Raw genomic sequence first — 14,559 nt, 5'->3', positions numbered from 1 at the left:
AAAAAAAAAGATGTGAATTTTTGTGGAAAAAAAAAATTTAGTTTATTTTTGTGGAATTTTCCATACTTAATAGTTAATATATCTTGTATACTGTATATGTGTATATATTAACAAAATCTATTTTGGTCAAATCACTTACTATTCAATCAAATTGTGAAAAGTGTTCTTGATATTAGAGGACTATAAAATGAATATGAAAAAGGTGTCTTCGCTGAAAATATAATATATATATATATATATGTAAGTAAAACCTCTATAAATTATTAAAGTTAGGATCATGATATTCTATTAATTTATAGAGACTTAATTTATCGATAAATTATTAAAATATCAATTTAAGAATATATTTTTTTGTTTTCGTAGTTTAAAAATTTTTTTTTTAAAAAAATGACGAGAAAGGTTAGAGATGAGCTCCAATAAAATACAAATTCAAAAATAGGCAAACAACACTAGAGTCATATTTTACTAAGTTTTCTTAGATATATATATATATATATATTAGTTTATACTATTATTAATTTATTGTACTGATGGGATCTCAAGTTTACGTAGAATTTCCAAAAAAAAATTATTATATTATTTTATCGAATTATGTCATTTTTTATATCGTTCTAACTTGAGATTGGAAAAATTTATTAAGTTATAGAGAATATTAATTTAAAGAATATTAATTTTTAGAAGTTTTAGTGTATGTGATTTTACTGTATGTGAAACAAAGGAAAAGAGAAAAAGGGTAATTTCGAAATATCTATCTTTTTCTTTTCTTTTTTCCTTTCTTCAAGTTCTCTTCTAATTTGTGTCTCAGCCAATTATAATTAACCTACGTGTGAGACTTAGAGCCACATGCTTACTTTACTGTTCATATTATTCTTTAGGAGCTCTTCTATAAATAAGCGTTAATCATATAGTGGGTTGGCTCTTAAGTTGAGAGTTGACTGTGCGGATTAATCACAGTTTTATCAAAATCTCGAGAAATGAGCGACTCTTCTCCCGCTGCATACATTCACATGGTAATATATCTATCAATATTTATGTTTCATGTTGTTACATTCTTAAAGAATATAAAAACGTACGTGATCGTGTGTCATGTGTATGTATAGGTGCAACACATGATTGAGATATGTTTGAGATTCAACATGAACAAAGAGGAATGCGTGGAAGCTCTCTCGAGGATTGCAAACATCAATCCCATCATCGTTTCCACTGGTTTGGACCTTATACTTCTCCTTTTTTTAATACAGAAGAGGGCTTATAATGTATGAAGAGTATATGTTTGTTGTGTGAGTTTATGTAAATCTCGCAACCATCGATGATCTTATAGGCTTATAGCTCTTTTGTTACTTAAAGTTTGTTTTTCTTTCTTACTAGTATGTTGAGAACTCTCCTAACTATCTCTTAACCAATTGAGTTATTTCTTGGTTTATGTTAATTAAAACTAGTGTGGAAGGAGCTAGCTAAGGAGAACAAGGAATTCTTCGAGATGTACGAGCAGAAGTTTATGAAAAATAAGCCAATGTCGGAGGACGAGACAAACAAGATGATTCAGAACATCATCGGTGGTTCATCAGACGATTAAATGCCTTATAATTCTCTTATTAGTTCTTAAGAATGTTGTATTCTATGTGATCTTTAAGAACTCTCTTTCTTATGCATGTCCCATATATAAATATCACGGCTATGTGTCAAAATCTATATAGCTCTAAACATCTTATCTGTCAATCTCATAGCTAAATCTAGCTCAAAGAGTACATTTGTGCCTGTCAAAATATGATTCCAAACATGTTGTCCTATTTCATATAGAATTGTGGAAAGTAATGAGTTATTTCTCACTGATTAAAATGAACACATACCACTAGTTATACACAATTAGAGATAATTTAGCCTCAACATAAAAAGAATTAAATATATTTCTATATATTTCCTATATTCTCTAATTTAGCTATTTTTAAAAAGTAGATGGTAAGATATTTTTCTATATACAATTTATTTATTAGGTTAATATATGTTTTTGAAATGCACATATTTAGAATTTTTCATTAACTTTTTATTTTAAAAATAAATCACTTATATTTTATCACCATCATATATATTAATGAGAAATTGTTAGAAATACCCTTTTGTATATACTTTTTTCAAAAATAATTTTTTTTGATTATTTTCATTTTTGCCTTATTTTACAAAATTACAATATGTTAAATTAACTTTAAAAGAAAAATTAGGTTTAAGTTCTCTCTATTCTAGATTTAAGGTATAGTTTTGAGGGGGTATGATTTAGTATTCGGAGTTGATGGTTTAGAACTTAGTTATTTCTTATATAGAAAAACATATTATTGAAAATAGAGAGTATTTTTGTAAAAAAGTATGAAAAACAGAATTTTATATATTAATTAAGTTAGAAATATATATATATATATATATATATAATCATATTGTAAACATAATATAACATTTAGTTTTAACACCCTTCAAAACATTTTGTTTTAACACCCTTCAAAACGCACAACAACACAGGAAGCAGAATGTTTGAGTCTCACAAACACTCTAAAAACGTAATCAAATAAGACAAAAGCTAAATAGTTTAACCAATATATAAACTTAAATTGATTAATCGTAATCAAAGAGCACTCGCTTAAAGAAATCACTTAGCTTTTTAAACTTGAATGAGACTGCATTTTACAATGGGACAAGTCGAGCTTATAAAGATCACACATTAAAATTCAAAATGCATTCCATATCTCTCTAATGCATTTTCATTTAACATTTCTCAAACATTAATTGAACTATAAAAAAAAGAGTACTTCTTCTCGATCTTTATCTTTTGAAATTTCATTTGTAAACTTTTTCCCTTCGGTTTGGGCAACCAACCTTGAGATTATTTTCTAATTTAATATTTGGTTGACAAAAAAAAAAAAAAATAGTCCCTTTTCTTTAATACTTCCTGACAGCGGGTTCGAGAATACCTAGAATGGCTTGGCACCAAGCGACCTTATTAGGGATATTGCTGTGCAGCTTCGTTCACCGGAGGAAGAGGCGGCAGCGATGGTGGCGTGATGGGACACCCCTGTGATTCTTATTATTTATTATCCATCTATGATGAATTGCTTATTCTGGAATTGCCGGGGGCGAATAAACTCCACTTTCGAAGGTCAGTTTGATATCTATTGAAGAAATTCAAAACGGATATTCTAGCATTGTTTGAGACACATGCGAGTGGGGACAGAGCTGGTCGAATTTGTCAAGGACTTGGGTTTGACAACTCATTCCGAGTTGATGTAGTGGGGCAGAGTGGAGGCTTATGGCTGTTATGGAGGTCGGAAGTAGGAGTGGTGACTATAGTTACATCTTCGGATCAATTTATTCACACCTTGGTTGATGATGGGGTTGAAAAAATTAATGTCATTGCTGTGTATGCAGCTCTGAGTGTCTCACGGTGAAGTGGATTATGGGGTTGCTTGAAAGATGTGATAGCAGATGTGCAAGGACCGCTTATCATCGGAGGAGATTTCAATACCATCTTGCGTGTTGATGAAAAAACTGGGGGGAGCGGGCGCCTGTCCCCTAACTCACTGGCGTTTGGAGAGTGGATCTATAACGCCCGCGTCCCGCGATCCTAAAGGGGGGAAATTTGTTTTAAGGAAAAGGAAAGCCATATGAGCTTAAGTAGCTAGGTTACTAGCTCAACTAGCTGGAATATGAGCTGAACGAGCTGAACAAGCTCAATGAACAAGTTAGTTCAGCTGCGGACAGCTATCGGCCAGCTGCGGACAGCTCTTGGCCAGCTGCGGCCAGATGCGGACAGCTCGGCCAGCTAGTGTCAGCCATGGGATGCGGTGACAAACGATCATGACCGAACAGGCACGGCCGGACAAGCACGACCGAACGTACACGATCGAACAATAGCGATCGAAGGGTCTTGTCGGACAGGTGCCTTTTGGGGCCTAGACTTCGGCCAAGACACTATAAATAGAGGGCATGGCCTTTATTTCCAGGACCACCATCATCCATCCATCGTCCATCTAAGCCTAAGAAGAAAAGGGGTTGCGGCTCGGCGAGTACTTTGATACTCGTCGGAACTGATGCGCATGCTACCTCTCTATCGATGGTATGATGGAACGAGCGACGGTTTAACAATCGAGCCGAACTGATCGAAGGATAAGCGTCGAACCGATCGAAAGGTCATCGACGATCCGCGTCAATGGACGGATCGATCGAGAGTTGATCGATGATTCAATCGCTAGTCGGATCTGGTGATATAATGATCAACGATATGAGCCGTAGGTTGGATTGGTCGGTCGGGTGGTCGACAAGTCATTCGGAAGTATCGGCCTGGTCTGTGGTCAATCGGCGATTCGATTATGGGGTCGGATCGTCTGATTGGACCAGGTTCTGATACCATGACCGACGAGTCGATCAGGGTACCAAGCTATGACCGACAGGTCAACTAATGGCACGTCCGATGCCAAGCTTTGGGAACATGAGTGGTTCGGGAAGCCGATAGCCCAACCGATCACCATGCACAGAAGAGACTATTAGGGATGTTCAAGGGTAAAGTTATTTTCCGCTGCGTAAAGGGGTTACGAAGCAAGGCCGCGAGCCAAAGCTAAGTAACCGAATCAATGGATATTCGGCCGGAAATGGGGCCGAATGGAAGTCGTGACTGCGGACGATGGGACGTCCGGGTCGGGGTCTTTCAGGTTCAATGAGCTGTCACTGGTGGATATGGGATTCAAGGGAAATCGGTTCACGTGGAGTAGAGGTCAGGTTAAGAGCACGTATGTGGCTAAAAGTTTAGACAAAAAATTGTGTTGTGCTCACACACGTCTGAAGTGGCAAGAGGCGGTGGTAAGTCATTTACCGGTTTTAAAGTCTGATCATGCGCCCCTCTACTTGCAGTGAGCACCTAAAATGGATTACGAGCTAGGTAGGCGACCATTCCGCTTTCAGGCTGCCTGGCTTAAAAACGCGAGTTTTAAAGAGTTGGTCTTGACATCCTGGAATGGTGCGTTGTGGACCCCGGAAGCATTGCTTGAAGTACATAGGAAGTTAAAGAAGTGGAACAGAGAGGTATTTGGTGATGTTCAACTGAAAAAAGACAAGCTTGTGGCAGAAATTAAAGTAGTGCAAGATTTGTTAGACGTGCAGCAGACATATGCTCTTTTACAACAGGAGGATGTTCTGGTTAAGGAATTAGAGATGGTAATGGAGCAGGAGGAATTGATTTGCTTTCAGAAGTCAAGAGAGAAGTGGATTGCTCTGGGGGACAGGAACACAACATATTTTCATACCTCTACTATTATTAGAAGGCGGAGAAACAGAATTGAGATGTTGAAGAACAACTAGGGGGTCTGGATCACAGATAAACAAGAGTTAGAAGATTTAGTTGTGGCTTACTATAAGAGATTGTACTCTATGGAGGATGTTGAACCAATAGCTCCAAAATTACCGCAGCTTGGGTTCGCGTGTTTACCGAGGGAAGAGCTTACTCAGTTGAATCGAGCTGTGCTACCATTGGAAATAGAGAAGTCTATTAGAAGCATGGGGAGCTTCAAAGCTCCTGGTTTAGACGGATACCAGCCTATTTTCTATCAGCAATGTTGGGAGACCGTTGGGGAGTCAGTAAACCGGTTTGCACTTGAGTTTTTTGAGATGGGTTGTTTGCCGGTAGGTACGAATGATGCACTGCTTCATCTGATAGCTAAAGTAGCTCAACCGGAGAGGATTATGCAGTTTCGTCCCATTAGTCTGTGTAATTTATTATTTAAGATAATCAGAAAAACTATGGTTATGCGACTTAGGCGGTGATGCCACAGTTGATTGGGACTGCTCAAGCTAGTATCATTCCCGGGAGGTTGAGTACGGACAACATCATTGTGGTTCAAGAGGCTGTGCACTCAATGAGACGCAAGAAAAGGAAGAAATGTTGGATGTTACTCAAGCTTGACTTAGAGAAGGCGCATGATCGTATTCGATGGGACTTCCTGGAGGACACTCTATATGTAGTAAAACTCCCAGCGGCTTGGATCAGGTATATGATGCAGTGTGTCACTGGTCAATCAATGACTCTATTGTGGAATGGAGAAAAAACAGAGCCGTTCAAACCTTTACGGGGACTACGACAAGGGGATCCTCTGTCCCCGTATCTCTTTGTACTTTGCCTAGAGCGATTGTGCCATATGATTGAGTTGTATGTTGCTTCTAAAGATTGGAAGCCGATTCACTTATCTCGGGGTTGTCCGGCTTTGTCTCACATATGTTTTGCTGATGACCTCATTATTTTTGCGGAGGCGTCTCTGGCTCAGGTTCGCGTGATAAGGAAGGTATTGGAGAGGTTTTGTTCTGCCTCCGGACAGAAGGTTAGCCTGGAGAAATCCAAAATTTATTTTTCAGAGAATGTTCATCGCGATTTAGTGCACCGCATTAGTGAGGAGAGTGGGATATAAGCCACTAAGGACCGTGGGAAGTATTTAGGCATGCCAATACTTCATAAACGTATCAATAAAGATATGTTCAGTGATGTTGTGGAGAGGGTTTCGTCCCGTTTAGCAGGTTGGAGAAGTCGCTTCCTTAGCTTGGCTGGGAGGATTACCCTTACAAAGGAAGTACTATCATCTATTCCCGTTCATTCCATGAGCATGATCCTATTGCCAGCAAGTACTCTCGCAAAATTAGATAGCCTCTCAAGATCTTTTTTGTGGGGGAGCACAGCTGAGAAACGGCGAATTCATTTGTTGTCTTGGGATCGAGTTTGCCTCCCTAAATCGGAAGGAGGGTTGGGGATTAGGCAGTCAAAAAATATGAACAAAGCTCTACTTGCGAAGATCAGGTGGAGAATACTTCATGACACGAAAGGTTTATGGTCACAAGTGTTGCGAAGCAAATATCGGGTTGGTGATATCCATGACCCGTCTTGGTTGGTGGTAAAGAGTCCTTGGTCCTCTACTTGGAGCAGTGTGGGAGTCGGTTTACGTGAGGGTGTGATTCCAGGGTTGAGTTGGGTGATTGGGGATGGTCGAATGATTAAGTTTTGGGAGGATAAATTGTTGCTAGGGACCCCCCTATGTGATTTGGTTTCACATGGCTTACCGGATGGGTATAGCTTTGTTACCGTACGAGATATTTGGGTGAATGGGGCAGAATGGAACTAGGCTTATGTGGGACAGTTTGTGTCCGAGAATATAAGGTTGCTTTTGGCAGCGGTGGTCTTAGATGATGTCACAGGCGCCAAAGATAGAATGTCATGGGAAGCCAGTGCGAATGGAAACTTTACAGTTAAATCCGCATATTGGCTCCTTACTCGCAATGAGGCACCCCGACAGGACATGGAGAAGTTTTTCACTCGTATATGGAAAGTGGTGGCTCCTAAGAGAGTTCGAGTGTTTCTTTTGTTGGTCGCACATCAGGTAGTCTTGACCAATGTTGAGAGGTGTCGGCGCCATATGAGCGAGACAGGGCTATGCTCAGTTTGTCATGGTAGTGAAGAGTCTTTGTTACATGTGCTTCGTGACTGTCCGGTTATGATGGGGGTTTGGTCTAGACTGGTACCTCCGGGGAGGCTTCAAAGGTTTGGTTCTCAATCAATTCTTGAATGGATATATGATAACTTAAGCCAGAATGCAGGGACCGATGTCTGCGCATGGTCGACAATGTTTGCTTTGAGTGTTTGGTGGGGATGGAAGTGGCGTTGTGCTACTGTATTTAACACACCAGGTGGTTGTCAGGACAGAGTGACGTTTTTGACAGAGATGGGACATGAGGTTACTCGAGCACATGCAACTCTGTTAGGAAATCTAAATCCAGCTGGTAGGGAAGAACGACTGATTAAGTGGACATCACCTGGGGAGGGTTGGGTAAAGCTGAACACGGATGGGGTGTCTCGTGGGAACCCGGGGTTAGCTGCAGCGGGCGGGATTGTACAGGATCACGACGGCAACTGGTGTGTGGGATTCTCGTTGAACATCGGTATATGTTCAGCACTGTTAGCAGAGTTATGGGGGCGTATCATGGATTGTATGTGGCTTGGGAAAGACGGTATAGGCGGGTTGAACTGGAGATAGAGTCCGAGATAGTGGTGGGTTTTTTAACGGCAGGGATCAATGATTCACATCCTCTGTCCTTCCTAGTACGTTTGTGCTATGGCTTGATGTCGCGTGACTGGATAGTACGTATTTCTCACGTGTATAGGGAAGCGAACCGTTTGGCGGATGGTTTGGCTAACTATGCTTTCACATTGCCTCCAGGTTTTCACTTGTTTGAGTCCAGAGTTGATGTGGTTACTTCTGTGCTTTTCGATGATGCTTGCGGGATTGCGTTCCCACGTTTGTTGCGAGTGTAGTTTGTTGTTTCATTTTGTTTTTTGTTTAATAAATTCAGTGGTGTAACCCTTTTTTCCGACAAAAAAAAAGTTACTCATATTATTTTATTTTCTATGTATTTGTTTTACCATTCTTAAAAAAATTCATAACCATTGCCAAAATCTTCTCCAATTGTCCCAATATATGAATTCTAGTTTTTACGATCTTAGAATAAATACTAATTTCGAGGTAAAAAAAAATTAAATACTAAATTCATATAAAAAGAAAATGAATAAGTTTTTTAGGAAAACAACTACTATAGATTTTAATGGAAAACTAAAAGAGCTCATCGTCAATGAAATTTTTGTGAAACCTAAGAACCATGAAGCTCTTTGCTATTATTTAGACCTTGTTCCCCCAAATTCTCAGTGATCAGCGGGTCAATGATTTCTAAACATAGAAAACTAAACATAACTATAAAAGCAGCCAAAGAATCCCATTATAATTCATTCATTCTTTAATCTTTTTTCCTCGCAAAAAAAAAAAAATAAAAAAAAAGAATAATCTTAAAACCAAAAAAATAAAATAATGGCAAGAGTTCAACTATTTTTATGCTTTACCATTCTTTTTGCAACTGCGTCCCTTCTGGATCTGGCTTCAGCACACCTGAATTATAAGCCATCTTTGCCTCAGCTTGAAGATCCAAAGACTGTGAAGGATGTGGAGCCTTACACGGTTAAAGTAGTGATGGTCTTTGTGGCCGATCTTGAGAAGGAATGTCCCAAGAACAATAAGTTCAAGGTCTTCTTTGAGAAACTTAGGGGATTTGCCAAGTATGTTTGCCCAATAAAAAGAAGAGACCAAGTAGATTACGATAGAGACTTGAAGGCCAAAGCCGGAGGCATCTTCAAGGCCATCTCTTCTTTTGCGATTGGAAAGGTAACTTATTATCCAAGTTATCGATACTTATGGCTAATGAACCATTTAATTTACTATACATCATGCATGCTTATATAATTTAACAGATAAGGGAGGAAATCCAAGAGGAAAAAATGGAAGCCATTAATACCTTTAAGTTTATGAAATCCGTGGCGGCTAAAATTATGGGAGGCCGTAGACAGGACGAGAGTGAAGACACCATGAAGTTAACGGCAGAACAACAAAAAGAAATCAAAGAAGGGATCTTGAAATGGGAAACAATCATTACACGAATAACAAACACAATGGTGATGAGCTCATCAAACTCTTCTTCCAGTGAAGAATCTAATGTTGAAAAAGAAGATTCAAGCAGCAACAGCAAAAGCTCTGGTAAAGAAAGCTCAACCTCAGCTAAAGGCTCTTCTGAAGAGACTAAAGATTCAAATTCTAACTCGGGCAGTCCTAGTGGAACTGGAAGTCCATCCAGCAGCCCATCTGATGCAAGTGGAAAAGAAACTTCCACTAAGGATACTAAAACTAAAGGAGAAAGCTCTTCTGATGCAAGTGGAAAAGAAACTTCCTCTAAGGATACTAAACCTGCCGGAGAAACCTCTTCTGATGATGCAAGTGGAAAAGGAACTAGCTCTAAGGATACTAAAAACACCGAGGAAGAATCTTCTGCTACAAGTGGAAAAGAAACTTCCACTAAGGATACTAAAACTAAAGCAGAAAGCTCTTCTAATGCAAGTGGAAAAGAAACTTCCACTAAGGATACTAAAGCTAACGGTGAAAGCTCCGCTAGTGAAAAGACCGAAACTAGTCAGAGCAGCACCGTAAATGTGGAACAAGTTGAGGCTGAGACTTCCAAACAAGTCTCATCATTCATAATGAACCTCGAAAAGAAGTGCCCGCAGAAGGAAGAATACAAAGCCTTCTTCGAGCAACTCAAGGGTACAATGATTGCTCCCGTCAAAGAAGGAAAAGATTTGTTTACTAGGATTAAATCTGCTGCTGGAAAAGTGTCTGGTGCCATGGCATTTATTCGATCAAGAATTGAAAGCAAATCAGCTGAGGTGGGGGAACAAGACATTGTCTTATCTTATGATTCACAATATCAAAGTCCATTTTCGTAACGTTTTTTCTTTCTCTTGTGCTATGTTGACAGGTTAAACAGTCTATGGAAACTTACCAGGGAGAAGTGATGAAGACTCTCCAAGAGTTAGAAACCATCCATAGTCAAATTGTGAGTCAGAACAAAGGAAAGAAAGAAGGGTCTTTGACATGCACACCAGCACAACAAATGCAGATTAAGCAGACAATCACCAAGTGGGAACAAGTCACTACCCAATTCGTTGAGACTGCAACTCAGAGCGAGACAAAGACATCTTCTTCTGCCTCCAGCAAAATGGTGGCAAACTAAACTCAAATGCAAAGCTACAAGAACTCACTTGAAAATCAGCAATAAAATGCCATATATTAACAACATTTAGCTAATAATTATAGTTTTTTTTTGTATATAAAAAACTAAAAACTGTATGGGCTAGCCAGAGATATATCGACCGGCCTATGTAAGGAATAAGTTTGTAAAAATTAATATAGATTGAAAGCTCCTATGTATGTTAACAAACATTCATAAGTGAATGATATCACCAAAAGTATTTTTTATTTTTATTTTTTTGTTCTGCTTTTTTTTGCCAGATTTTTTTAAAGAGAAAATTATTAGTTCTCTTATACATAGTACCAAAAGTTTTTCCCAATGCTATTTCTACTCCCGCCTGCCACAAGCCTACATCTAAAATACTATTATATCCTTATCATTTTTAATCTAAAAGGCTAAAACTAATTAATTTAGTTTAGCTTTTTTTTTTTCTGAGAGTTGAAACGCAAACTTTTTTTTTCAGATCTCTTTTTTTTTTGTCAAGTCTTAGACCTCTTATTCTAGTTCAAGACTTCTTATCTTCTTCCATCTCAGTATGGGTAATGGACAAGTAGAGTCAAACCAAGCAGATTTGGTCCACTTTAGAGGTCGAAGGACAAATTGGAGATGGACTAAACATGATTAAACATTGGATCTGGTCTACCATAAGTTCAACATATGTGACTTTTTGTGCCGCAAAATTCACCACTCCTCCAATTTTTTTTTCTTAAATCATCTCTTTCTTATTAAAAGGGTATAAACGTCTTTTTATCATATGACATAAAATTGGAAAGTGGCATTTCTAAAAAGGAAAAACTAAAGTGGTATTCTTCATAACTTTAGTTTCAAAAGTGGCATTTCTCACTAAATTCATAAAAGAGACACGAAATAACAACTTTGACGAGGTTTAACAACATATATACATCCTCATTTAAAAACAAAATTACAATTATTGTTCATCCTAGAATTATCACAACTTTAAGAATCTTTTGTAGGTTTCCTTTCAATATAATTTCAATACGAAAATGAAATCCCTATCCCCAAGATTAACAATCTCATCCACAAAGAGTAGGACCGGTGTAAAAATCTCAAAAATTGTTATGGTCCCTTTTTCAATTTTTGAAAAATGGGCTTTAATTACATATAATTTTTTTTTGAAATTTTTTTTTGGGTTTCAAAATACACTACTATTTATGTTAATTTAGAGTGGTCCCTGAAAATGCACACCTTGCACCTACCTATCGCTGGCACTGACAAAGAGTTTTGCACAAAAACGGATTGAAAGTTACAATATTGTGTGACACAGATTGGAAATTGTCATGTTTCACAGTTATGAACCATCGCATGGCTTATTTTGTTCAACTATGATATTCATATATAACCAACAATGAGTATAGTCCTCACAAAATCCATCTTTAGCGAGAGGGCCACATTTAACACTTTTTCCTTAAATTAAGAAACAGAAGAGTATTAGTAAATTTCTAAAAAAGTTTCTGGAATATATTTTACGAAACGTTTTTTAAAATAAGAATTTGGGTTTCTTCCTTTTTTTTTTTTTTGTGAGACAAGGAAATAACATGTTAATTACCCCAATTCTATTGTTTTTTTGAAAAAGGTTTCCCCAAGTCTATTTGTGAAAAGGATTATTGCACAATTGACCGACTCTTAGATTTATAAATATAGACATCGTCCAAAAAACCATCTCTCATTCAAGGTAAACAATGTCTTCGAAAAAGATTGTGTTGACAAGCTCTGATGGCGAGTCTTTCGAAGTTGAGGAAGTGGTGGCGAGAAAAATGCAGACCGTAAGGCAAATGATCGAAGACGACTGTGCTACTAACGAAATCCCGCTTCAAAAAGTTACAGGAATGATCCTCGCCATGGTTATCGAGTATTGCAAGAGACACGTCGATGATGATCATGTAGCAACTGAGGATGCGAAGAAGAAGCTCAAGGATTGGGACGAAGTGTTCATGAAGAATGTTGATGCTGATAAGACCGTCAGCCTCCTTATTGCTGCTGACTATCTCAAAGTGTGACGGTATCTTCTTGATCTCACTTCCCAGGCCGTTGCAGATTATATCATAGAAAAGAGAGTATAGGAACTTCGAGAAATCTTTTAGCTTACACACCCGAAGAAGAAGAAGAGATTCACAAGGAACACTCTTGGGCTCTTAGAGATCCAAAAAACCCTAGCTTCTAGTTTAGCTTTTTTTTTTTTTTTTTTTTTTNATGATTTAATTTAGTGAATGACTTATATGTTTCTGCTTCTCAAGTGTGTGATCAAATTTTAGGGTCTCTTTAATAGCGTTACTAATTCCTTACCTAGATAATTGACTGTAGGCTAAGTTAAACATAAACATAAAACCATAGCTTGTATCACAAGATATTCTTCTAATCCTAAGTCCAATCTCTTTGAGAAAAGATCATAAGTAAGAAGACGAGGGTTGTCGACGTCGTGGTCGGAGAAATTATAATTTAGGAGACGTAAGGAAACCAAACAGATGCACAATAAACAATTAATGCCACTCCCTGATTGTATCGGTCGTATGTACTCAAAATTGGATGCCAAAAGGACACCATCCGAGGAAGAGCGTGAGCGGAGCATGTTTGTTATACTTTAATCCCTCCGGTGAACAACGTGGTGGTAAATAAAAACATTAAATTACAAAATACTAAAATAGTATTATAACATCTATAATAAGATGTTCTATATTTATCTTTTAATATATAATAATATTAATAAATAAACAAAAGGAAAATGTTAAAGGAGGTAAAAAAAACAAAGGAATATGTTAAAGAAGTGTATAGAATCTACTAGATAAGCTCCGAATTATATTATCTACGGTTAAGACCAAAATTATTAAAAGTAAAACCTAGTTAAACTAGGATTTAGTTTTTCCTTATTATGTTTGAGACTTGAAAGAAAAAGGAAGAAACACATGTCTTCCAATTGTGAAAAGGAAAACACAATTAATCGACTCTTAAACTTTATAAATAGAAAATATTCGACTCCTCTTTATTCCATTCATCATTCAACAATCTCTCTCGTTCCAATAGCTTTTGCATAATTCATAAACCGATTCTTTCATCAGCCAAAACGATCGAAACAATATGTCTTCGAAAAAGATAGAGTTGGTGAGCTCTGATGGCGAGTCTTTCGTAATTGAGGAAGTGGTGGCGAGAAAACTGCAGATCGTAAGGCACATGATCGAAGACGAGTGTGCAGACAAAGCAATCCCGCTTTCAAACGTCACCGGAAAGATCCTCTCCATGGTGATCGAGTATTGCAAAACACACGTCAATGTTGTAGATGATGAAGAAGAGATCAAGGAAGACAAAGAGAAGAAGGAAGCTGATTCAATGTCTGAAGAAGAAGCCGTGAAGCTCAAGGGATGGGAAGCAGAGTTTCTCAAGGATAAAGATCTGGCGACAATCTTTCAACTCATTCTCGCTGCTAACTATCTAAACGTCAAAGGCCTTCTTGATCTCACTTGCCAGAACGTTGCAGATCACATCAAAGACATGACGCCAGAGGAGGTTCGTGGGATCTTTAATATCAAGAACGATTTCACACCCGAAGAAGAAGAACAAGTTCGCAGGGAGAACCAGCTGCTCCTCCAAAACCCTAACTTTTTTTGTTTCGTTTCTCTAATTGTTGGTTTTTAGGGTCATGACTTTATTACTCTTCTACTTCTTTTTTTCATAACTTTTCCTATTGCGATATTAAGCCCACTGGACTCCACGGTAGCCCACCGTACGTATGCTTCATTGTCATCAAGTCTCCGTCAATCTCTCGTCAATCATCTCCATCTTCCTTATACGCTTCTGCATATTTCTTTGCGTATATTTATGTATCTTCTGTAGTTAATATTGATTGATTGTATACGTATCCTCCAAGCTAGAAGACTGTATATAATTGTTGGCCATGAG

General features: G+C 37.8%; 4 protein-coding genes across 4 annotated transcripts; all 4 read left to right on the top strand.

The window, feature by feature from the left end:
• LOC104783692 lies at positions 975-1,576 on the top strand. Its single transcript, XM_010508814.2, has 3 exons — positions 975-1,010; positions 1,101-1,206; positions 1,440-1,576. Exons 1-3 carry the CDS (start codon positions 975-977, stop codon positions 1,574-1,576), a joined length of 279 nt encoding a protein of 92 aa, XP_010507116.1.
• On the top strand, positions 8,800-10,880 carry LOC104780133. The gene is made up of 3 exons (XM_010504602.1): positions 8,800-9,230; positions 9,317-10,282; positions 10,375-10,880. Exons 1-3 carry the CDS (start codon positions 8,880-8,882, stop codon positions 10,627-10,629), a joined length of 1,572 nt encoding a protein of 523 aa, XP_010502904.1. The 5' UTR covers positions 8,800-8,879; the 3' UTR covers positions 10,630-10,880.
• Positions 12,281-12,811, top strand: LOC104780132 (SKP1-like protein 15). Its single transcript, XM_010504601.2, has one exon. It carries the CDS (start codon positions 12,348-12,350, stop codon positions 12,663-12,665), a length of 318 nt encoding a protein of 105 aa, XP_010502903.1. The 5' UTR covers positions 12,281-12,347; the 3' UTR covers positions 12,666-12,811.
• LOC104783691 (SKP1-like protein 14) lies at positions 13,677-14,295 on the top strand. The gene has a single exon (XM_010508813.2). It carries the CDS (start codon positions 13,741-13,743, stop codon positions 14,293-14,295), a length of 555 nt encoding a protein of 184 aa, XP_010507115.1. The 5' UTR covers positions 13,677-13,740.

Source organism: Camelina sativa, chromosome 4, assembly GCF_000633955.1.
Source record: "Camelina sativa cultivar DH55 chromosome 4, Cs, whole genome shotgun sequence".
NCBI classification, from domain to species: Eukaryota; Viridiplantae; Streptophyta; class Magnoliopsida; order Brassicales; family Brassicaceae; genus Camelina; species Camelina sativa.
This window is presented reverse-complemented; position numbering and strand designations above follow the sequence as displayed.